Below are 22,755 nucleotides of genomic sequence, written 5' to 3' on the forward strand. Positions count from 1 at the left end.
AGACCCCCCCATACACCCCCGACCCCCCCATTCACCGCCATAGCTCAGTCCCCCCATACAGCTCCATCCACCCCCACAGGCTCCTCACCCCCCCAAAGACCCCCCAAGCCCCCTCCATACACCCCATAGACCCCCCCCCAATATACTCTCAGCCCCCCCTACACTTCATCCCTCCCCCCCCCCTTCCCCCCCTCCCACGGGCCGGGAGCTGTCCGGGCTCCGGTGCTGAACCGCGGCGGGGACAGACAGACGGACGTGGGGACAGACGGACGGACGCGGGGACAGACGGACGCGGCACAACCGCCCCGCCCGCCGCCGGTCACGCATCCCCTTCCCCCCCCCCCCCCGCACTAAACCGCCCCCCGCATCACCCCGCATTGCGCCGGCACCACCGCGCAGCCACGCGCCACCACCCACGGAGCCCGCACAGCCCCCCCGCGCCCCCCCCAACACCCGCACCCCCGGGGGGGCCCCGCTGCCCCCCCCCCACCCCAAGGAACCCGCATCTTCCCTGGGGACCCCCCCCAGTTTAGGGCTGGGGTGCCCAGGCCGGGCAGGGAGCTCCAACCCCCCCCCCCGTGCGAAGATGGGGGGGTCATGGGGATGGGGGGGTCATGGGGATGGGGGGGGGCGTCAGGGGGATGGGGGGGTCATGGGGATGGGGGGGGCGTCATGGGGATGGGGGGGGTCATGGGGATGGGGGGGTCATGGGGATGGGGGGGGGCGTCAGGGGGATGGGGGGGTCATGGGGATGGGGGGGGCGTCATGGGGATGGGGGGGGTCATGGGGATGGGGGGGTCATGGGCGGGTGTTATACTGGGGGCCTTGTCCGCGGTCCCCGAGCCCCCCCCCCCCTTGCGCGGCTTCACCTCCCAACAAAGGGCCGCAGCGGGGGGGGGGGGGGCAGGATCTGCGGCAAATCCCCCCCCAACCCCCCCCGTGCTGCCCTCGGGGCCCGATCGAGCCCCCCCGGGGGGGTCAGGGCGTCTCCGCTCATTGTAAACAACACCCCCCACCCCCATCCCCGGGCACTGGGCCAGACTGGGGTGCACTGGGAGCGGGAAAGGAGCGGAGGGGGGGTAAGGGAAGGGCGGGGGGGGGCAGGGGACACGCCCGGGGTGAGGGGACAAGGGCCCATTTGGGCATCGCTGCTACCGGCCACACCCAGGCTGCCCCCCCCCAGCACCCCCCCCCAAGCTGACCCTCCCCGGGCTGCCCCCGCTCCCCCCGCGGTCAGGGGGTCCCGATGCCCCCCCCCCGCACTCACCCCCACCACCGGTGCCCCCCCCCCCACTCACCCCCACCACCGGTGCCCCCACCACCGGTGCCCCCCCCCACTCACCCCCACCACCGGTGCCCCCCCCCACCGGTGCCCCCCCCACTCACCCCCCACACCGGTGCCCCCCCCGCACTCACCCCCCCCACCGGTGCCCGCCCCCCCCACTCACCCCCACCACCGGTGCCCGCCCCCCCCACTCACCCCCACCACCGGTGCCCCCACCACCGGTGCCCCCCCCCACTCACCCCCACACCGGTGCCCCCCCCCCACTCACCCCCACCACCGGTGCCCCCCCCCCACTCACCCCCACCACCGGTGCCCCCCCCACCGGTGCCCCCCCCCACTCACCCCCACCACCGGTGCCCCCCCCACCGGTGCCCCCCCCCACTCACCCCCACCACCGGTGCCCCCCCCACCGGTGCCCCCCCCCACTCACCCCCCCCCACCGGTGCCCCCCCCCACTCACCCCCACCACCGGTGCCCCCCCCCCACTCACCCCCACCACCGGTGCCCCCCCCCCACTCACCCCCCCCACCGGTGCCCCCCCCACTCACCCCCACCACCACGCTGTCGTCGCCCTGGAACACGGGCAGGAATTTGTCCCCCCGCAGAATCTCCGCCTGGTTGAGGGGCCGGAACCGGCACAGGACCTTGATGCTGCACTCGGCGCTGGGCTCGGCCATGGCGGGGGGGGCGTCCGGGAGCCCGGGAGGGTGCCGGGGGGGGGGCCCAAGGGTGCTGCTGGTCCCCGAGGGGGTGGGATGTCACCCGCGGCTGCGGGCGGTACCCAGGGATGAAGGTGACAACCTACGGGCCGAGTGGTACCCCGGGGATGCTGAGCGCTACCCGGGGGCGCGGGATGCTGCTCGGGGATGCGGGATGCTGCCCAAGGATGCTGGGTGGTACCCAGAGATGCTGGGTGGTCCCCGGGGATGCGGGATGCTGCTCAGGGATGCCGGGCGGTACCCAGGGATGCAGGATGCTGCTCGGGGATGCCGGGCGGTACCCAGGGATGCAGGATGCTGCTCAGGGATGCTGGGTGGTACCCAGGGATGCGGGATGCTGCTCAGGGATGCCGGGCGGTACCCAGGGATGCAGGATGCTGCTCAGGGATGCTGGGTGGTACCCAGGGATGCGGGATGCTGCCCGGGGATGCGGGATGCGGGAGGAAGGGCGGCGCCGGGGGGGGATGCTCCGCAGCGCTCCTGCTCCAGTGACCGCGCTGCTGTCGCCACTGCAGCCCCGGTACCGGGTGATGGGGGGGGGGAGCCGCTCCCCCGCACGCGCACGCCCCCCCCTCGCGTTAAGGTGGAGCTGCCCGCGGCTCTTAAGGTGGACGGGGATGGGGGGGGGGCGACACGCCCGGCCCCGGGGACGATCCCCCCGCCCCCCCCCCAATGCTGATTCATGGCGGGGGGTGGGGGCAGGGGGGCGGTGACCCTGCCCAGGCTGAGGCCGGGGTGAGGGGGGGGAGGGGGTCGGCACAAGGCCAGCCCCCTCCCCACCGCCTTCTCAGCGCCCCTCCCCCCGCAGCCCTGACTCACGGCCCCTCCCGGCGCTGAGGCCGCGCACGCTCGTGTCCTTGGTGGCCCGGCCCAGCCTGGGGGTCTCCCCCGTGACCCCAAAACACCCCGGGAGGGGGGGGGGGGCACTCCCACGGACACAGCTCCGTGGGGACCCCACAACCTGCACCCCTCCCCCCCCCGGGACCCGGCCTGTGCGGAGCATCCCCCGGGGTACCCCCCCGTGTAACCCCCCCCCAACACCCCAACCCCCCAACACCCCGGGCCCCGGGTCCCCTCCCCCCCCCCCGTGTTTCCCCTCCGCTCAGGCCCCGCCCCCCGCGCGCTCCGTTTCCGCGCGCTGCTCTCGCGAGACCGGCCCCGCCCTCCCCGGTGCTGATCGGTGCGGCCGGGACCCCGGCAGCGCCCCGGGACCCCCCGACCGACCCCCCCGACCGACCCCCCCCGACCGACCCCCCTGCCCGGGACCGGCCGCCCCACCGCGACCCGGGACCCCCCCCCGGCACCGACCCCCCGGTCCCAACCCCACCCGTTCCCGACCCCCCCCTTCACCGACCCCCCCTTAGCAGCCCCCCGGGACCGGCCCCGGCCATGGCCGACCCCAAGTACGCCGACCTGCCCGGCATCGTGAGTGCGGGACCGGCCCGGGGGACGGGGGGGGTCCGACGTGATGGGGGGGAGGTGTCTCAGGGGATCCAGGGGGGTCTGGGGGGGGCGGTGTCAGCCAGTGGGGTGTTTTTGGGGCGACTGGGGGGCACAGGGGGATGGGGGGGGGGTCGGAGATGTCTGGGGGGTCGTGGGGGGTCTGAGGAAGCAGGGGGGGGTGAGTGGGGTGTGTGGGGAGCCGGGGGGCACAGGGGGTGTCTGACAGGGGTTGGGGATACAGGGGGGTCTGACAGGGGTTGGGGGGTACAGGGGGGTCTCACAGGGGTTGGGGGCACAGGGGGGTTGGGGGTACAGGGGGGTCTGACAGGGGTTGGGGGCACAGGGGGGGTCTGAGGAGGGTTGGGGCACAGGGGGGTTGGGGTACAGGGGGGGTACAGGGGGGTCTCACAGGGGTTGGGGGGTACAGGGGGGTCTGACAGGGGTTGGGGGCACAGGGGTTTGGGGTACAGGGGGAGTACAGGGGGGTCTCACAGGGGTTGGGGTACAGGGGGGGTACAGGGGGTCTGACAGGGGTTGGGGGCACAGGGGGGTTGGGGTACAGGGGGGGTCTGAGGGGGGTCTCACAGGGGTTGGGGGTACAGGGGGGTCTCACAGGGGTTGGGGTACAGGGGGGTCTCACAGGGGTTGGGGGCACAGGGGGGTTGGGGTACAGGGGGGGTACAGGGGGTCTGACAGGGGTTGGGGGCACAGGGGGGTCTCACAGGGGTTGGGGGCACAGGGGGGTTGGGGTACAGGGGGGGTACAGGGGGGTCTGACAGGGGTGGTACCGTCAGCGCTGCCCTCGCCCCCCAGGCCCGGAACGAGCCCGACGTCTACGAGACCAGCGACCTGCCCGAGGACGACCAGGCCGAGTTCGAGGCGGTGAGGCCTCGCCGGGGCCCTGGGGAGGGGCCGAGCCCCCCCCCCTCCCCACCGCCCCCCGGGCACTGACACAGCTCCCAGCCCCCCCCCCGCTCCCACCGTGCCGCAGCCCCCGGTAAAGCGGCTCTGGGGGCTGGTGGGGGTCCCACAGAGCCCCCCCCCCCCCCAGGCCGCAGCCGTTCCCTGTGTGGGGTGACGCTGGGTGATGCTGGGGGTGGGTCCCAGTCACACGGGGCTCTGCTGGGTGCTTGGGGGGGTCACGGCTGCTCCCCCCAGTCCCGACAGCCTCTGGGGGAGTCGCAGGGTCGGTGTGGGCAGGGCAGGGGGGGGTACAGTGGGTACCCGGCCCCCCCATCCCAAACGGGGCAGAGATCCCGTGTGGGAGCCCCAAAATGGGCCATTTCCACCCAAAATCGCTCCCAGCACCCCTCAGTTGTGCCAAACCACAGGGGGATGGGGGGGGGCTGCCCCTGTGACCCCCCCTGGGGGTTTCCCTCCGGCTGCAGGCGGGACACCCAAGTGTCACCAGGGTTTTGGGTGCTGCCCCCCCCCCACCCCGGAGCCCCTCGCACTGCTGTGGGGTGTCCCTTGGCTCTCCTGTGCTGGACTCACCCCGTTTCCCCCCCTCTTGCCCCCCCTCGCCCCCCCACTGCTCCCACCTTGGCTGGACACTAGTTTGCACAAGTAAGAGCCCCTCTGCTGCTCCTGGCTCGCATGGGGGGGTGGGGGGGGGTTGCACGTGGTGATGCCCGTGGGGTCCCTGTCACCTGGGTGCCCCGTCCTGGCTGTGGGTGTCTCTGCTGTGGGGTGGGGGGGGGGGCACCCAGCAGCCCCCGTGGGTCCCAGGGTGTGACATCCCCCCCCCCATGCATGACTTGCCTGCTGCATGTGCTGTTCTCCTTGTCCTTTGGGCCCCCCTGGACCCCCACACCGGGTCTTGGCCACCCTGTGCCCCCCCTGCAGTGGCCTCGTGCCCCCCCAGTGACGCTGCTGCGCCCATGGGTGCTGCCCAGGGCTGGGGGTGCTGCCAGCCCCCCCCAGCCCATCCTGCCCACACGCTGGGGGCAGGGGAGAGGGGCCGTGCTGAGCCCCCATCCCCCCTGCCAAACGGGGGGGGCAGCTCACACCCCTCCCGGGACCAGCATGGGGGGTTTGCCCCCCAGGACCACAGCTGGGGGCCCCTTGGGGACCTGGGGGTGTTGGGTGCCCCGTGGGGTCTGTCCCACCCCAGCCCCCTCTCCACTCACATCCCACCCATGGAAAAAGAGGAGCTGGGGGGGGGGGGTATCAGAACATCACCCCAACCCCCCCTGCACCCCACTCTGAGGCTCCCTCAGGGCACCCTGACCACCCCTCACTGTCCCTGCCGCCCCCCCGGCTGCCCCAGCATCCCCAGCAGAGGGGTCCAGCCCCCCCCACGCTCGCAGCTGCTGCTCCCCCCCCCTCCCTGCTGGCAGCCCCCCCGTGTCCCACCCAGTGGGGCCACCCCAGCAGCACCCTGGGCGCAGGGCCGGGGGTGCCGGGGGCTGCGCGTGGGGCCAACCTTCTAACGGGTTTTTTGTCTCTCTCTCCCCCCCCCTCCTCTAACTTTGACTTTCTCACCCCTGGGAAACGCCAGGAGCTGGTAAGAGCCCGAACATGACCCTGTGCTGTGCCCCCCCAGCCAGAGGGACCCCCCCACACCGCCAGCACCGCTCCTGCTGCACCCACCCCTTCTCCATCCACCCCAAAAACGGGTGCAGGGGTGGGGAGGGGCTGCGCTGGGCCACGGGGTGCAGGGGGGGGTCCTTCGGGTCAGGACCCCCCACCCTCAATCCGTGGGGGGGGCGGTGAGGAGAGCCAGGGCTCCCTCTGCGCTCACCCTGCCGGGTCCTTGAGGGCACCCCCAGTGCCCCCCCCACCCCCCAAAACACAGCCTGGGGCTGCTGGGGGGGCTGCTGGACGGTTCTGAGCCTCGGTGAGGGGGGGGTTGGGGGGGGGGTCTGCCCACCAGGCTTGGCCAGGCCAGGGGGTCCGATGCTCCCACTCCAAACCCCGGGTGCCTTTCGCACCCAGGACCCTCTGCCGGGTCCTGTCCCTGCCTGTGGGTGCCCAGCGGGGGCTGTGGGGGGGCGGCAGCTCTGCCACCAGCCGCTTGCAGCCCCCCTGTCCCCCCCCCAACCCCGAGCATCCCCCCCCGTGCAGGAGGAGCTGAGCAGCACCAGCGTGGAGCATCTGATCATCAACCCCAACGCTGCCTACGAGAAGTTCAAGGACAAGCGCCTGGGCACCGAGGGAGTGGGTAGGGAGAGGGAGAGGGAGAAGGGGGGGTCCTGGGCTGTGGGGAGCCCTCGGGGAGCCCCCCCCGGGGTGTTTTGGGGGTGACCCCCTGGCTCTGCTCCCCCCCTGCCAGATTTCTCCGACCGCATCGGCAGGAGCAGGAGAATGGGCTACGAGTCGGGCGAGTTCGAGATGGTGAGTCAGGAGCCTCCCGGAGCCTCCCCGGGCTGACAGCCCTGCCCCCGGCCCGGGGGGGGCGTGAGGGGGCCCCCGGGTCCCACCCACCCCCCCCCCGATCCCACCCCCCCCAGCCCCTGCCCAGCACCGTGTCCCGGTGTCCCGGTGGGGGCAGCGGGACGCGGGAAGGTCCATCCCAACACCCCTCTCTGTGGGCTCCAGAGGGGCTGGGGGGTCCCCTTCTCCAGGGAGACCCCAGCCCCTCAGCCCTGGGTGTCGTCCTGCTGGAGGTGACCCCGCTTTGGGAGGGGGGCTGGGCTGGGGGGGTCCCCAGGGGTCCCTGCCCAACCTCCCCACCCTGGGTTCTGTGGTAACAAGCGAGCAGCAAGGGGAGTTGGGTACCAGGGTCCCAGCACCCCACGTGCCCCCCCGGGTGCCTGGTGACCCCCCCGTTCCTCTCCCCACAGCTGGGCGAGGGTCTGGGTGTCAAAGAGACCCCCCAGCAGCGGTACCAGCGGCTGCAGCACGAGGTGCAGGAGCTGATGATGGAGGTGGAGCAGATCCAGGTGAGCAGCACCCCCACCCCGGGCACCTTCGGGGACCCCGGGCACCTCTGGGGACGCTGTCCTGAGCTGCGCCGCGTCCGTCTGTCCTTCCCCCTGCCCAGAGCGCGGTGAAGGAGGCGGCGGCCGAGGAGGAGCTGACGCCCATGGCCCTGGCCAGGCAGGTGGAGGGGCTGAGGCAGCAGCTGGTCTCCGGCCACCTGGAGAAGCTGCTGGGCCCCGCTGCAGCCATCGACTTCGCAGACCCTGCAGGTGCCGTGGCCAAGTGAGTGGAGCCCCCAGACCCCCCCAGACCCCCCCCCAGGGGCCACACCTCGGGGGTGGCAGCGTCCCCGAGGGGCGATGCCCCCTGCCCACCGCTCCTCCCTGCCCAGGCGGCTGCTGCAGCAGCTGGAGGTGGCCAAGTGCAGCACAGCAGCACCGAGGAAGGGGCCCCCCGGGAAGGGCCCCCCCAAAGCCCCCGCACCCCCCGGGGACGGGGTCACCTTTGAGCTCTACTGGAGGCCGGAGCACGACCAGTTTGCCCGGACTGCCAAGGTGAGTGGGAGGAGGAGGAGGAGGAGGAGGAGGAGGAGGAGGGGAATGCAGTTCTGCCCCCCAAATGGGGTGTCCTGCCACCCCACCCCCTTGTTCCCCCCCAGATCGCTGAGCTGGAGAAGCGGCTGATGCAGCTGGAGGTGATGGTGCAGCGTGAGCCCGACAGCCAGGTGAGGGGCCAGGACCCCCCCCCCTCCCCAAACTCTGCCCTCCTGCTCCCCATCCTGCCCCACTGATGCGCTTCCCCCCCCACAGAACCCGCTGCTGGTGGGGCAGAAGGGCACCAGCATCATGGTGAGTCGGGCTGGGGGGTGCATGGGGGCCCTTTTCTCCCACTGCCCCTGCCCATAGTGCTTGGGGGGTGGTCCCGGGGTGCTGCTGTCCCCCCCTCACCCCTGTCCCCACCCCCAGGACACGTTGCAGGTCCTGCAGGCCAAGGTCAACATCCTGGACGTGGCTGTGCTGGACCAGGTGGAGGCCCGGCTGCAGGTGAGGGGGGGGCACGGGGCCAGGGCTGGGAAATTGGGGGTGGGCACTGCTGGATTTGGGGGTCTCACATCTGCTCCCCCCTCCCCAGAGCGTCCTGGGCAAGGTGAATGAGATTGCCAAGCACAAGGCGACCGTGCAGGATGCTGACACCCAGAGCAAGGTCAGAGCAGGGGGGCAGGGACCCCCCCCGACAGCACCCCTAACAGCACCCCTAGCATGGCAGGGGCTGTATGGAGACCCCCCCTCCAGCCTGTGCTGAACCCCCTCCCCAATTCCTGCCCCAGGTCCACCAGATCTACGAGATGCTGCAGCGCTGGGACTCTGTGACCAGCACCCTGCCCGACGTGGTGCAGAGGCTGGTGACCCTCAGGGACCTGCACGAGCAAGGTGGGGGGCTGGGGGGGGTCTGTTGGGGGCCACGGCGCGGTGTGACCGTGAGCACCTCGGGATGGGGGTCGGGGGGCTCATCCCTGCTCCCCCTGACCTCCCTGCCCCCCCCAGCCTCCCAGTTCGGGCAGGTCCTGGTGCACTTGGACACCACGCAGCAGGAGATCGCTGGGGCTCTCAAGGATCACAGGGTGCTGCTGGCAGAGGTGGGTCCCACCAGCACCCTGGGGGGTGGGGAGGGGTCCCCGTCCTGGCCCCCCCTTTGCTCTCAGCACCCTTCCCCACCCATCCCTGTGCCCCCCCAGGTCCAGAAGACGATGATGGAGAACCTGGCCGTGGTGGAGGAGAACTTCACAGACATGGATGCTCGTATCAAGCGGCTGCAGAAGTGAGACCACCCTGGAGACGCCCCCCCCGACCCTGGAGACCCCCCCCCAACCCTGGAGACCCCCCCCCACCCTGGAGACACTCCTCCCACCCTGGGCACCCCCACCCACCCTGGGCCCTGCAGCCCCCTGGGAATCACCCCCCCCACCCGCTTGTAAATACCCTGGTTCTGCCCCCCCCCCTGCCCAGTGCGGGGGCTGGAGGGGTGTGTCCCCCCCCCCATTCACTCCTGGGGTGGGGGGTGTCTGTACCCCCCGATTTGCCCCAATAAATGGCTGGGCTCCCTGTGCATCCCTGTCAGCGTCTCCTTGGGGCTGGGGGCTGAGATGCAGCTTTGAATGGTGTGGGACCCCCCCAGACGGGAGGGGGGGTTACACGGCACCTCGGGGGGGCTGTGGGGGGGGGGAAAGGGGGGGGGTCCTGCGGTGTCCTCCCGGCTCTGGCCGCGGGGTGGCAGCACCGGCCCAGGGACACGCGGGGGGGGCGGGGGATCCTCCCCAAACCCCCCCGGGCAGGCGGGTCCCCAGCCGGGGGGGGGTGCGGGGGGGTTGTGCCCTCGCACCCCCGTGTGTGGGGCCGGTGTGTGCGGGGGTAATGAGGGGGACACCCCCCTCTGCCCCCCACCCCCCCACCGTGGCCTCATCACCGCTGTGGGGACAGCGGCACAGAGACCCCCCCGGGGGTGTCCGTCCCCCCCCCCTGTCCCCAGGGGTCCCCTCTCTCTGTGTGACCCCCCCAGGGGCCCAGGCAGCACATCCAAACCCGGAGTGTTTTATTGGGGGGAACAGCAGCGGGATGGGGGGGGGGACAACGACAGCACAGGGGACACCCCCACACCCTGTGGGGTGCTGGCATGCGGGGGCGGGGGCGCTGGGGGGGCGGGTTGGGGGCTGCAGGGCAGGGGGGGGACACGGGGGGGTCTCTCAGCACACCCAGCGCTGTGGGGAGGGACGGTGGCACCGGGGGGAGCGGGGAGCCCCCTCCCCCACCCCGCAGCCCCGTCCCCGGGGGGTGGGGGGGCCGGGGGGGCTCAGTCGGGGTAGATGATGAAGCCGGAGAAGGTGCTGTACTTGTTGGTGTTGCCCCCGTGGACTTTGCCCCCGTCCAGCTTGACACAGACCTCGTCCCCCACGTCCAGGTGCAGGATGACGCTGTTGCTGGCGTAGTCGTAGTTCTGGTCGGCGTCCTGAGCGATGGCGCTGGCCCTCACCTGGGGGGGCACTGCCCTCAGGGGACACAACCCCCCCAGCCCCCAGCATCCTCCCCAGCATCCCCCCCACAGCCCCAGCATCCCCCTCACAGCATCCCCTCCCCAGCCCCCAGCATCCTCCACACAGCCCCCAGCATCCCCCTCACAGCATCTCCCCCACAGCCACCAGCATCCTCCCCAACATCCCCCCCACAGCTCCCAGCATCCCCCCAACATCCCTTCCCAATATCCCCACACACACCCCCCAACATCCCCCCCACAGCCCCCAGCATCCCCCCCACAGCCCCCTACATCCCCTCCCAGCACCCCCACACACCCCCCCAGCATCCTCCCCACATCCCCCAACATCCCCTCCCAGCATCCCATCCCCTGGGACTGAGACTGGGAATGGGGTGTGGGGCTGGGGGAATGGGGGGGCTGAGCTGCTCTAGGCGCCCCCCACCCCGGCTCATTCTGTCCCTGTCCCTCTGTCCCTCTGTCCCTCTGTCCCTCTGTCCGTCACCGCTCAAGGTCACGTCTCCCGGTTGCGGCAGAACCGGGCGAAGGAGCCGACGTGTGTCCGTCTGTCCCCCCCTCCCCAGCTTCTGCTGGCTGGTGACACGAGGGGACAGGGACAGACCCCCCCCCCACCCCTCACCGCACCCCGGGGTCCCTCCGGCCGGGCTGTGGGAGCCGGGCCTCACCGTTGGGTCTCCTCAGGGACCCGCTGGTGACGGGGTCCGGAGCACCCAGAGCACCCCGAGCACCCAGAGCCCTGCCCCACACCCCTGCGCCATCCCCGGGGACCAGGGATGCTCTGGGAAACGGGGGGCAGTTCCGGGGTGGGGGGGGGGATGTGGGGGGTGGGGGGATGGAGCTGGCGTGGTCAAGCTGGACCCATCCCTGGTTTTCCCACACCAGGTGGGAAGCGTCCGGGCGGCGAGGAGCTGCCGGGTGGGCTGCGCCACCAGGAACAAAGGGATGGGTGGGGGGCACAGCGCAGCCCCCCAGACTGGTGGCTGTCCCAAGGGGGGGGCGCAGCTGGTTGTCCCCAGTCATGGCCACTGTCCCAGCCAGGCTCTGGTCCCTGCTGGGTCCCAGCCCGGTGCTCCCAGGGGAGCGTGTGACACCCCCACCCCAGCAGCATGTCCCCAAGGCCGGGGTGCTGGGGATGGGTGTGGGGCTGGGGGGGGGGGGGGGGCTCCCCCAGTCGCCCTCTCCGTGATCCCAGAGGGGGAATGGAACTGGGGGGAGATGGGGATGGGGGTACCGAGGTGGGGGGAGCAGGGATGGGGAATTGGATGGGGAATTGGATGGGGGAAACAGAATGTGGGGACTGGGGTGGAGGGAAACGGGGATGGAGAACCGGGTGAACTGGGAGAACTGGGATGGGAGGAAACGAGATGGGAAAACCGGGATAGGGAAAGGCTGACAGGGAAACTGGGCTGGGGGGAGCAGGCAGGGAGAACCGGGATGGGGGAGCCGGGTGGAGACACACGGAGCAACGGGGCTGGAGGAGCGGGGCTGGAGCGCCGGGGGGAGCGGGGCGGGGGGCGCCGGGGGGAGCGGGGCTGGAGCGCCGGGGGGAGCGGGGCGGGGGGCGCCGGGGGCAGCGGGGCGGGGGGCGCCGGGGGGACCCGTCGCGGCGGCGCCGGGGGCGCAGCCGGCCCGGCCGGTACCTGCCCGTTCTTCATGAGGTCGGCCCACATGCTGGTGCCGTCGCCGCCGCGCATGAGGACGTGGTAGGTGAAGAAGTAGATGCCGGGCAGGGGGCAGGTGAACTTCCCGCTCGAGGGCTCGTAGTAGTTGCCCACGTTGGTCACCACGTCGTCGAAGCGCAGCACCTCGTAGCCCTCGTGGGGCTTCCGCAGCCCCGCGTAGAACGCGATCTTGGGGCTGTAGAAGGACGGGATGTACCCCCCGGGGCCCGGCCCGGGGGGCCCCGGCGGGCCCGGCCGGCCCGGTTCACCCGGCGGCCCCCGCGGTCCCGGCGGTCCGGGGGGGCCCCGCACGCCGGCGCGACCCTTGCGCCCCGGTTCGCCCTTGGCACCGGGCAGGAAGGGGGGGGGGGAGGCGGGGGGCAGCTCGGGGCCGGGGTAGGGGTCGCAGACCATGCGGCAGCTGCCCAGCATCTCGTAGTGAGCGGCCGCCTTGGAGCTGTGGACCAGCAGCGGGATGGCCACCAGCAGCACCAGCACCATGGCCACGCCGACGGCCGCCCCGGCCACCCGCTTCCTGCGGCTCAGCCGGGAGGCCGCCAGCGCCAGCAGGTCCTCCTCGCCCTTGGGCGCGATGGTGGAGCCGGGGCGCGGACGGCACCCAGCCGCCCACTGAGCCACAGGCGCCGGGGGGACTGGGGTGGGAGCGGGGACCGGGCAGGGTGGGGATGGGGGCGGGAGTGGGGCCGGGAGAGGGGCTGGGGCTGGGGCTGGGGGTGAGGATGAGGAGGAGGATGAGGATGGGGATGGGGATGGGGATGGGGATGGGGATGGGGATAAGGATGGGGATGGGGATGGGGATGGGGACGGAGCTGGGGGCGCTCAGAGCAGTGGGGCCGGAGCCGGCAGCGGCGCTGGGAGCGGAGCCGGGAGTGGGGCCGGCAGAGGGGCCGGAGCTGGGGGTGGCGATGGGGATGGGGCCGGCGGCGGTGGCAGCGGCAGGGCCGGGGATGGCGAGGGGAGCGGGGCTGGGGACGGAGCCGGCAGCGGAGCCGCGGATGGAGCCGGGACTTGGGCCGGTGGAGAGGACGAAACCGGAGCCGGCGATGGAACCGGGAGCAGAGCCGGGACCCGAGACGGCGACCGAGCCGGGAGCGGAGCCGGGGAAAGGGCTGAGACCAGAGCCGGAGCCGGAGTCGAGACCGGAGCTCCTGCAGCAGCCAGGACCGGAGCCGGTCTTGGAGTCGGGACCGGAGTCGATGATGCAACCAGGACCGGAGCCGGTGTCGGAGCTGGTGATGTAACCGGAGCCGGGATGGAGCCGGGACCGAGCCGGGATGAAGCCGGGACCGAGCCGGGACCGAGCCGGGATGAAGCCGGGATGGAGCCGGGATGGAGCCGCCGCGACGCGCGGGGCAACTTCTCTCCAAGTTGCCCAGGAGCGGCACCCCCGGGAACGGGACCCCCCCCCGGGAAGCGTCCCCCGGGCGGCGCCGCCGCTGCCCCGCACCGCGCTGTCCCCGGTGCTCACCGGCGGGGACGGGAACAGGGACGGGGACGGGCAGCGCCGCCCGGGGCGGTTCTCCCGGAGCCTCCCCCGCTCCCGCCCGGGGTCCCCGGGGACGCGCGGCCCCAGGCCCGCGGCGGAGCCCCCCCTTCGCCCCCCCCCGCTCCCTGCCCGCCGGTACCTGCCGCCCGCGGCGCCGGGAGCCACGTGCCGGGGCCACCGCCCGCACCGCGCCGCGCCCGCAGCCCCGCTCCGCCCGCCCCGCTCGACGGCACCGGGCACGGCGGGGGCGGGGGGACGGCGGCGCGGGGCGGGGAGGGTGTGCGGGGCTGTGATGGGTGCACGGGGGAGCCCCCGGGGGGGGTGTGCGGGTGCAATGGGTGCGGGGAGGGTGCGGGGGGGGGGGGGCTGCCTTTGCGCGTGCACAGCTCTGCGTGTGTGTGTGCGGGGATGGGGGGGGCAGGTGTGTGCAGGGGGAGGGTGCTGGGTGCTCGGGTGGTGGTGGAGGGGTCTGGGGGGTGCGTGTGTGTGCGACGGGGTGCAGAGGCCTGAGTGTGCGCAGAGCACAGGGGGGGATGTGGATGCTCCTGGGGTCGGGGGGGGAGCGTGCAGGGCTCTGTGTGTGTGCACAGGGCTTGTGGGTGTGCAAGGGGAGGGGGGGGGTGCTGGGGTGCGTGTGTCTGCGTGTGCAAGGCGGGTGTGGGGAGGTGAGTGGGGAGGGTTCGGGCGCACGGCTGTGCCTGGCACAGGGGCTGCTGCTGCGGGGTGGGGGGCACAGCCCCAGCCCCGGTTTTGGGGTTCCCTCCCCAGGACCCACCTTGAATCCGCGGGTGCCGCCGGGGAAGGGGCCGGGGGACACCGACACGAAGCCCCCGCGACTCACGGTCCCTTCCCAGCCCCGGGGAGGGGACGGAGGAGCCACCAGCCCCAGCGAGCTCCAGGGTCCGCGGGATGCTCCTGCGGGCCGGGGCTGCTCGGAGCGGGTCCGGATGCGGCCCCGGCTGGTCCCGGCGCCGCTGGTGCGCAGGGACCTGATTTACGGCCGCTCTTCTCCCAGCGCGCCCGGGTCGCTCCGTTACGCAGAATGAAGTCTTTGCCCTCCGAGCTCCCGGGAGAGGAGCCGCTTCCCACCCCCGCCCGCAGCCTCCCGGCGATCGGAAAAATACCGGGGGAAAGAGGAGGAACCGGCGGGAGCCGCCGGCGGCCCCGCGCAGCCCCCGCGGAGCCCCTCTGCGGGGCGGGGGGTGCGGGCCAAGGGGGGGTGTGAGTGTGTGTGTGAGGCCACGGTGTGTGCATGTGCGTGGGAGTCCATGTGAGTGTGTGTGAGTGCAGGCGTGGGTGTGCAAGGGCAAGAGAGGGCCTGAGAGGGCATGGCAGTGCATCCGTGTGCATCCGTGTGCATGTGTGTGCATGTCAGTGCATCCATGTGTATGTCAGTGCATGTGTGTACATGTGAGTGCATCCGTGTGCATCCGTGTGCATGTGTGTGCGTGTCAGTGCATCCGTGTGCATGTCAGTGCATGTGTGTACATGTGTGTACATGTGAGTGCATCCATGTGCATCCGTGTGCATCCGTGTGCGCGTGAGTCCATGCGGGTGCATCTGTGTGCCTGTGAGTGCACACCAGTGTGTGTGTGTGAGTGCACGTGAGTGCACACAAGAGCACGTGTGTGCATGTGAGCGCATCCATGTGCATCCACGTGCATATGTGTGCACACGTGTGCATGCGTGTGCATGCCTGTGCGTACAGGTGTGTGTGCGCTCATGCGTGTGCATGGGAGGGCACGCGTGTGCGTGCCGGTGTGTGTGCAGTGCATCCGTGTGCCCACGCCTGCCCGGGCGCAGGGCTGGGGGCGGGCGGAGGGTTTTGGGGAGGGGGGGGATGCTCCCGCCGTAATTTATCCGAGCGGTTGGGAATCTGCAGGCCGGGCCAGCTCCCTCCAAAGGGCGGCGATCAATCAGCCGGGATATTGGATGGATTTATGGGCCCTTTATGCGGGAGGATCAATGCGATCCTGAGCAACCCGGCAATGTTTGTGCAACAAATTACGGCGGCTGGAGCATCTCCCCCGCTCATCCCGGCGGGGACGGGGCTCGGCGGCCACCGGGGCCGCCTGTGTCGCTCCCCGGGGACGGGGACGCCGGAGTCGTGTGTGTGTCCCCCCCCCGCCGCCGCCTTCCCCCCTCCGCCGGCTGATCGTAATGAGCAGCAACAGCGAATTAATTAGCCAGGCTGCGAGGGAAAGCCCGAGTGCTAATTAGCGGGCACCGAGGGCTGACGGGGAGCGGGTGCCCGGGTCCTGGCCGCGGGACCGCGGGGGACCGGCGGGGGGGGGAGCAGGGGCAGGGAAGGGGGGGTCCGGTTGCCCCCAGCGGGGCGGGGGGAGCCGGCGCCGGGGGTGAAACCAGAAAGGTCATTCCCGGAGAGGGGGAAGCGGGGGAGCCGGGGCTGGATCCTGGTGCGGGGCCTGGCTGCGGTGTCCGGCTGCCGCGGGGGGCTTGAGGGGGAAAACTGAACCCCCGGGTGCCGCCGACCGCGGGGGCACCGTCCGCAGCCCCCCGCGGCTCCCGGCGCCTCTGCTGCCCCACGCCGGCTGCTGCCGCCGGCCTCAGGCGGGACCCGGGCCCTGGGTGCCCCCGGGGGGCGACCGGACACCTCCCCGACCGCAGAGCCAGCGGCTGCGGGGCCGGAGCCGGGACCTGAGCCCGGGGGGAGCCGCGGGGGCCGGAGGCGGCGGGGCCGGGGCGCAGAGCATGAATAAATGCACAACGCCGGCCCCCGCGTCCCCAGACCCCCCCCCCCGCATCCCCAGACCCCCCCCCCGCGTCCCCAGACCCCCCCGCCGCATCCCCGGACCCCCCCGCCGCGGCAGCCAGCGCGGCCGGCGCGGGGGGGGGGCTCCGGTGCAGCCACCCGGCCGCTCCACGTTCAGCAGCTGCCAACGCGGCCCCCGAGGACCCGCAGGTCGCATCCAGCTGCCCGGGGCTCGGTGCGCGGCACCCGGAGCTGCTGGATCGCCCCCGGTACGCGGTGCACAACCCCGGTGCTCGGTGAGCATCCCCTGTGCCCGGTACCCGCTGCCGGTGCGTGGCCCCCGGTGCTCGGTGAGCATCCCCGGTGCTCGGTACCCGCTGCCGGTGCGTGGCCCCCGGTGCTCGGTGAGCATCCCTGGTGCACGGTGCGCGGTACCCAGCCCTCGGTACTCGGTGTACGTTCCCGGTGCCCCGTGAGCATCCCCAGCGCTCGGTCCCCGGTCCCCGGTGAGCATCCCCTGTGCCCGGTACCCGCTGCCGGTGCATGGCCGCCGGTGCTCGGTACCCAGGCCCCGGTACTCGGTGCCCATCCCCGATGCTCGGTGCCCGGACCCCGGTGCCCGGTCCCTAGGGCACATCACCCCTCCCCCTCCGGTCCCCCCCGCCCCCCCCGCGGCGTGCCGGGACAGACAGACAGACAGATCGGCGTGTCAGGCCGGGCCGGGGCCTTGTGCAAATGGATACAGATGGGCTGGACGCGGCCGGGCGCTGCGCTCCAGCCAGGGCAGGTTCCAACAGAGCGGGGCCGCGGGGCCGCCCGAGATTGGAGGAGAATTGTCCTTGAACGGCGACAATAAACCGGCAGCCGCGGGGGGAGGAACGGGGGGAGAGCGGGGCCGGGCGGGGGGTGACTGTCCGGGGCTGCTACGGTGAAATACCCGGCGGGAGCCCGGTGCGGAGGGGCCGGGGGCTGCGGTGTCGTGTGTGCCCCCCCCCCAACCCCCCATCACCCGCGGCACCGCGGGGCTGTTTGGGAGCCCCTCCAGCACTTTTGTGGGGGCACCACCTTTTGGGGGGGCCCCTCCCCGCTGGGTGGTGCCTCCCCTGTGTGAACCCCTGCACCCCACTCCCCGCCGTGGCCCCCAGCCCCCCCCCCACTGCCCCAGCTCTCCCCTCCTGCTCCTCCCAGGCTCGTTAGCACCTGCTGCTAATTGCTGAGGAGGCAGCTTGGGGGTTGCTGGGAGGTCCTGGGGGGTGGGAGTCGGGGCTCTGGACCCGGTTGTCCGTCAGCAGCGGGGCGGGGGGCTCTGCACACGGTGAGTCGGGGCCGAGCGGATGGGGGGTGGGGTGTCCCACCCAGGGACAGGGGTGGTGTCACCCCCGGGGGGGGGGGTTCATCCGCATCCCGTGTTCCCCGTGTGTCCCCCCCGCCGTTTCCCCACCACCGGAACGGGGGGGGAGTGGAAGGACCGGCCACTGCTGTGATGAGCGGCGGGGTCTCAGCCGTGCAGGGGGAAAGCAGCGGCAGCAGCCCTTCAGCCGGCTCCGGGGTGGGGGATATCCCTCGGGAAAGGGGCGGCCGGGAGATCCCGCGAAGGGGGGAGTGTGTGGAAGGGGATTTACGTCCCCTCCTGGCTGTGCCCCCCCGCGCTGGCGGGGGCCCGGCGGCGGGGCCGTCCGTCACGGCCTTTGCCGGCGCTTTGCCGAGATGGATGGCTGCGGCCCGGCCCGGATTAATTCTCTGGACAAGCGGCATTTATTAGGGATGCAGAGGATGTCGGGCGGAGAAATCCATCCCGCCCGGGCGGCAATTAACCGGGTGCCCGGGGCACGGGGGTCCCGCTCACCCCCCGCCACCTGCCCGGCCCCCCTTCCAGCACCCCAAACCCCTCACCCGGAGGGTTCTCCCCCTCCCGCCGCTGATTGCCGGGCTCCCCCCCGACCCTCCCGTCACCCCCCCACCCCCCAAGCCGTGCTGCCCCCCGCGCCGGGGGGCCGGGGGCTCATTGCAGATTCGCCTCATGCCCACCTGAGCCGGGCGCTGACAAATAGACATTTAAATCAGACAATTAGCTGGCCTCCACCGCTGACATTTTTAATGTATTAATGTGCATCAGCAGCTAATACATATAAAACTCCCCTAATAACAGCACTCGGGTAGCGGGGCCGCGCCGCAGCCGGCGCTGGCAGTGATGTACGAGTCCGGGGGGACTCCGGCCCCGGCGGTTGCATTAATTACCAGCAAACTGACAGGGCGGCGTGACACCCGGGGAGCCGCCGGATGCCTTCACCCAGCCCCGCGGCCGCTGCGCCCGAAGGGCCGGCGGGAGGGAGGGAGGGCGGGGGTGCGCCGGGGGTGCAGCCGGGGGATGGAGCCGGGGGATGGAGCCGGGGGATGCAGCCTGGGGGTGCATCCATGGGGTGCAGCCGGGGGATGCAGCCGGGGGATGCAACCGGGGGATGCAGCCGGGGGATGGAGCCTGGGGGTGCATCCATGGGGTGCATCCATGGGGTGCAGCCGGGGGATGCAGCCAGGGGATGGAGCCTGGGGGTGCATCCATGGGGTGCATCCATGGGGTGCAGCCGGGGGATGCAGCCGGGGGATGCAGCCGGAGGATGAAGCCTGGGGGTGCATCCATGGGGTGCAGCCGTGGGACGCAGCCGGGGGACGCAGCCGGGGGATGCAGCCGGGGGATGCAGCCGGGGGATGCAGCCTGGGGATGGAGCCGGGGGATGCAGCCTGGGGGTGCATCCATGGGGTGCATCCATGGGGTGCAGCCGGGGGATGCAGCCGGGGGATGCAGCCGGGGGATGGAGCCGGGGGATGGAGCCGGGGGGTGCATCCATGGGGTGCATCCATGGGGTGCAGCCGGGGGGTGGCCCGAGCCGGGACACGCGTGTGAATGGGGGCACACGTGTGCACGGGGACATGCGTGTGTCCTCAGGGACTTGGGGGTTTTGGAGGGGGGACACAGCTGCCGAATGGGGACACCCATTCCCTCCCCCCGGCCGCAGCCGCCGTCCCCGCGTGTCCCCGGCCCTGACAGATGCTCCAATCCGCGGGAGGAGCCGGGGAATCGATACCTTAAACGCTGCTGGAGGGGACTGATCAATGGCGCCAATTACACCCGCAAACGGGCGCTGGAGGGGGCCGGGGGACACCCCTGACCCCCCCCCCCTTTCCTCCTCCCCCGGCCAGGGCACCCCCAGACCCCCCAGCGCTGCTCTGCAGCCCCATCGGAGGCGCCGAAGCTGCCGGGGGGGTCTCTGCCCGCCCCCCCCCCCCCCCCCCCCGCCCCATCGACCGCCGGCCCCGCTCGCCAAAGGCAAATTTGACATTTTTAAATCCAGATACTTAAAGGGATCGATCGGGATGCGAGACCCCCCCAACCCCCCCCCATCCTCCCCGTATCGATCCTTCGCTAAAACGGGGAGAGGGGGAGAAAAGGGGGGGGCAGGGCACCTCAGCCCCGCGCCGGCACGGGGGTCCTGGGGCTCCGGTTGGGGGTCCAGCGCCCCCCCCCCACCCGTGTCCGTCCCCCCCCCCAACACCCGCTGCAGGCTGGCGGGGCTGCGCCCCCCCGGCGCGGGGCTCGGGGGCAGCGGAGCGTGGGCCGGGGTCCGCTGGGAGCCGCTGTCAGGGAGGCAGCCAGGCGCGGGGTGGGCAGCGCGGGGGGGCGGCTGTCAGCCCGGCCTGATGGGCAGCCGAGCCGGAGGAAGGAGGAGTGCGGGGGGGTCGCCAGCATCCTCCACCCCCCGCCGGCATCCCGGGGGGGGTTCCTCAGGGATCGAAGCGTCCTGGCTTCTCGGCCCTTCCCCAAGCCGGGGCTTTGCCCAGTTGCACCCCCAACCCCCCTGGTCCCCACCCAGCCCCAGGGAAGCAGCGAGGGGGGGTGGATGATGCACCCCCCCCCCCCAAAAAAAACCCCACCCGGCAGCAGCATCATCGCTTGGGGGCTGCAGAGCCGGGGAGGGGGGGGGATATTCGCAGCCCCCCCGGTCCTGCTAACGGGGGCTGCCCACTCCCGCCCCCCCCCGCAGCAGAGCGGCTGCGGGGCCGTTAATAATGGATGAGCCCGAATTGGCGGCCGGCGGCCGGTTAATCCCTGCAAACACGGCGGCGGCGGCGCGGGCTGAGCAAACAGGGGCTGCGGGAGCGGGGGGGGATGTCACATCCATCATGCAGCCGGCACCCGGAATGGGGCACGGGGCTGGGCACGGGGTGGGGGGCAGCCGGTGTGTGCCCCCCCCACCCCCCACCCCTCCCCCCCCCCCGCCAGCCCTGCGGTCCCCGCACCGGCGCGGTGCTGCCGCCGCTCTGCCCTTTGCTCGGCGCCGTGTGGGGGCAAAGTCTGGAGTGGGGGTGCTGCTGGGAGCTGCCCGGGGAGAGGTGGGTCAGGGTGCCCTGTTGGCACCGGGTCTGGGGGTCTGGGGGGTACATCGGCCCTGGGTGGGCTCGTGGAATAATGGGTGGGCTCGCGGGGGGACTGGAGGGTCTCAGGGAGCCCTGGGTGGGAAGGGTGGGACTCTGGAGGGGCACAGGGGGGTCCTGGGTGGGCAGTCGGGGTGCTGGGTGGGAACGTGGCAGCTCTGGGTGGGCGTGGGGCAGGCGGGTGGGCATGAACCAGCCCTGTGTGGGCGTCAGGTCACGGAGGGGTCTGGCACAGGGTGGGGGGGGGCAGACAGTGTGACCCGGGGTCCCTGACTGCACGGTTCATCCCACAGGGTGCCGGATGCCGGGGCTGTGCCAGCACCTGCCAGGCCGGTGACCCCCGGGGCAGCCCCACCGAGCCGGGGGCACGATGGCCAAGCAGCTGCTGGTGGCCTACGGGCTGTGGGCGCTGGGGGGGCCGCTGGGGCTGCACCACATCTACCTGGGCCGGGACAGCCACGCGCTGCTCTGGATGCTGACGCTGGGCGGCTTTGGTGGCGGGTGGCTCTGGGACTTCTGGCACCTCCCCGGCTGGGTGGCGGCTGCTAACGGGACCGGGTCACCCAGGGACCGCGGCAGGACTGTGCCGGGCCTCAGCCCCCTGCGCCTGGCAGGGCAAGTGACAGTGGGGGTGTATTTTGGGCTGATGGCGGCGCTGGGGCTGCCCTGGGTGCCACCGCTGCTGGCACAGCCCCTGGCCATAGGGCTGGGGGTGCAGCTGGTGTCCTCAGTAGGGGACCAGACGGCGGAGGCACCCAGGGTCCTGGCTGCAGCCTTCCTGGCCTCTCTCCTCTTCCAGGGCCGGGTGCTGGCCGTGCTGCCCACCAGCCTGGCCGCAAGCATCACTGCCCAGCGGCACCGGCGCTACAAGCGCCAGGGGATGCCGCGGCACCGGCTGGCGGCCCGGCTCTACCACCTGGGGCTGGCGTGCCTGGCGTTCATCGCCCCGCTCGCCAGCCGCGGGCTCTACGGGGCTGCCGGTGTGCTGGGCACCCTCCTGGCCTTGCCCCGAGCCGCCCTCGAGCTCCTGTTCCTGCCCCTCCGCGCCGTCCGGCTCCTGGCAGAGGTCCTGGGCTTTGCTGGTGGCTCCCCGGCCCCGGAGTGCGGCAGCGACTTCGACCCCAGCAGCTGGAGCAAGCAGCGGCAGCGGGCGTACGAGGTGCAGGACGCAGCGCTGGGTACCCGGGGGGTGCAGACGGCAGCGGGGGGGATGCTGCGCTGGGGGGGGCACCCGTGGGGTTCGGCTGCTCCCTCGCGCTGCTGGGGGGAGGGGGAAGCGCCCTTTTGGGGGGCTGCTGGGGGCACACACAGCCCTGGGGTGCCCCGCGGGGTCACCCCCGACCTGCCCAGCACGTGCTTCTCCCGCGCAGGTCTTGGGCCTCCCTGCTGGCTCCTCGGCCGAGGACGTGCTCCGCAGCTACCGGGACCTGGTGAAGGTCTGGCACCCGGACCACAACCGGCACCGCGCCGAGGAGGCCGAGAGACGCTTCATCGAGGTGCAGGAGGCCTACGAGGAGCTGGCGGGGTCCAGGAGGGCGGCCGCGGGGTGACCCCCCCGCTGCCCCGGGGCTGGGGATGGGGGGGGAGGCACGAGGGTCCCAACCCCCGATCTCAGCGGGGCCGGATAAACCAGAGCCCACGGACACGGCGGAGCAGTGCTTGGGGGTGGCGCGATCCGCTGTGCAGGGGCTTCGGCAACCCAGGGCGCGGGGGACCCCCGGCCGGCCCCGCTGAGGGCGGAGCGGGGCCGCGAACCCGCGACCTCCGGCCCGGCTCACGCCCGCGCCCCATCTTCGGCCTTTCCCGGAGCCCGCTCGGGTATTTCCGCCTCAGGGCGGTGGCTCTCGGCAGTTTCCGTCCACGTTCGGTGCCCGTGGAGGCGGGGCCTCTGCATCTCCGAATCCGATTGGGTCTCGGCGGAGAATGGCCACGCCCATCCCGCGGGAGGGGGCGGGGCCTTCGCAGCCGCGTCAGCTGGGCCGCTTCGCCATTGGCTGGCGAGCTAGCTCCCGCCTCTCACGCGCAGCGTCTCCGCTCTTGCCTTCTCATTGGCCAGTAGTGCTCGGACCCGGCCCCCCGCTTCTCTT

General features: G+C 72.6%; 4 protein-coding genes across 5 annotated transcripts in view; 2 read left to right on the top strand and 2 right to left on the bottom strand.

The window, feature by feature from the left end:
* KIF5A (kinesin family member 5A) overlaps window positions 1-1,962 on the bottom strand; it is a gene marked incomplete at its 5' end in the record, with an annotated part of 17,029 nt that extends 15,067 nt beyond the window's left edge. The window contains one exon of the mRNA XM_084277184.1: window positions 1,806-1,962. Within this exon, the coding sequence (XP_084133310.1) occupies window positions 1,806-1,962 (157 nt within the window). The remainder of the gene's footprint in view (window positions 1-1,805) is intronic.
* A 1,335-nt stretch (window positions 1,963-3,297) lies between these two features.
* LOC311202660 (dynactin subunit 2-like) lies at window positions 3,298-9,411 on the top strand. Of its 2 annotated transcripts, XM_084277261.1 has the most exons (14): window positions 3,298-3,429; window positions 4,261-4,329; window positions 6,514-6,610; window positions 6,722-6,783; window positions 7,233-7,331; window positions 7,433-7,593; window positions 7,703-7,865; window positions 7,970-8,035; window positions 8,121-8,159; window positions 8,277-8,354; window positions 8,443-8,514; window positions 8,639-8,741; window positions 8,856-8,947; window positions 9,047-9,411. In XM_084277261.1, exons 1-14 carry the CDS (start codon window positions 3,394-3,396, stop codon window positions 9,131-9,133), a joined length of 1,224 nt encoding a protein of 407 aa, XP_084133387.1. In that variant the 5' UTR covers window positions 3,298-3,393; the 3' UTR covers window positions 9,134-9,411. The 2 variants fall into 2 exon arrangements, with proteins under 2 accessions (XP_084133387.1, XP_084133386.1); XM_084277260.1 differs by lacking the exons at window positions 3,298-3,429; window positions 4,261-4,329 and having other exon boundaries at window positions 6,219-6,610.
* A 747-nt stretch (window positions 9,412-10,158) lies between these two features.
* On the bottom strand, window positions 10,159-12,518 carry C1QL4 (complement C1q like 4; the record flags this gene model as incomplete). The annotated part of the gene is made up of 2 exons (XM_084277273.1): window positions 10,159-10,338; window positions 11,997-12,518. The coding sequence occupies 2 exons, from the start codon at window positions 12,516-12,518 to the stop codon at window positions 10,159-10,161; spliced, it is 702 nt and encodes a 233-aa protein (XP_084133399.1).
* Window positions 12,519-20,572: 8,054 nt separating this feature from the next.
* DNAJC22 (DnaJ heat shock protein family (Hsp40) member C22) lies at window positions 20,573-22,311 on the top strand. Its single transcript, XM_084277276.1, has 3 exons — window positions 20,573-20,626; window positions 20,962-21,827; window positions 22,039-22,311. The coding sequence occupies exons 2-3, from the start codon at window positions 21,039-21,041 to the stop codon at window positions 22,216-22,218; spliced, it is 969 nt and encodes a 322-aa protein (XP_084133402.1). The 5' UTR covers window positions 20,573-20,626; window positions 20,962-21,038; the 3' UTR covers window positions 22,219-22,311.
* The last annotated feature ends 444 nt before the right edge of the window (window positions 22,312-22,755 follow it).

The sequence above is a fragment of the Gallinula chloropus genome, assembly GCF_964237585.1.
Source record: "Gallinula chloropus genome assembly, chromosome: 31".
Taxonomy (NCBI): domain Eukaryota; kingdom Metazoa; phylum Chordata; class Aves; order Gruiformes; family Rallidae; genus Gallinula; species Gallinula chloropus.

Bases quoted from the DNA above. Each gene is read 5' to 3' on its own strand.
- LOC311202660 (XM_084277260.1), top strand. From the start codon at position 6,346: ATGCTCCCACTCCAAACCCCGGGTGCCTTTCGCACCCAGGACCCTCTG. The intron at 8,160-8,276 runs GTGAGTCGGGCT...CCCCACCCCCAG, and splicing joins AGAAGGGCACCAGCATCATG to GACACGTTGCAGGTCCTGCA. The intron at 8,355-8,442 runs GTGAGGGGGGGG...CCCCCTCCCCAG, and splicing joins AGGTGGAGGCCCGGCTGCAG to AGCGTCCTGGGCAAGGTGAA.
- DNAJC22 (XM_084277276.1), top strand. From the start codon at position 21,039: ATGGCCAAGCAGCTGCTGGTGGCCTACGGGCTGTGGGCGCTGGGGGGG. The intron at 21,828-22,038 runs GTGCAGGACGCA...TCTCCCGCGCAG, and splicing joins AGCGGCAGCGGGCGTACGAG to GTCTTGGGCCTCCCTGCTGG.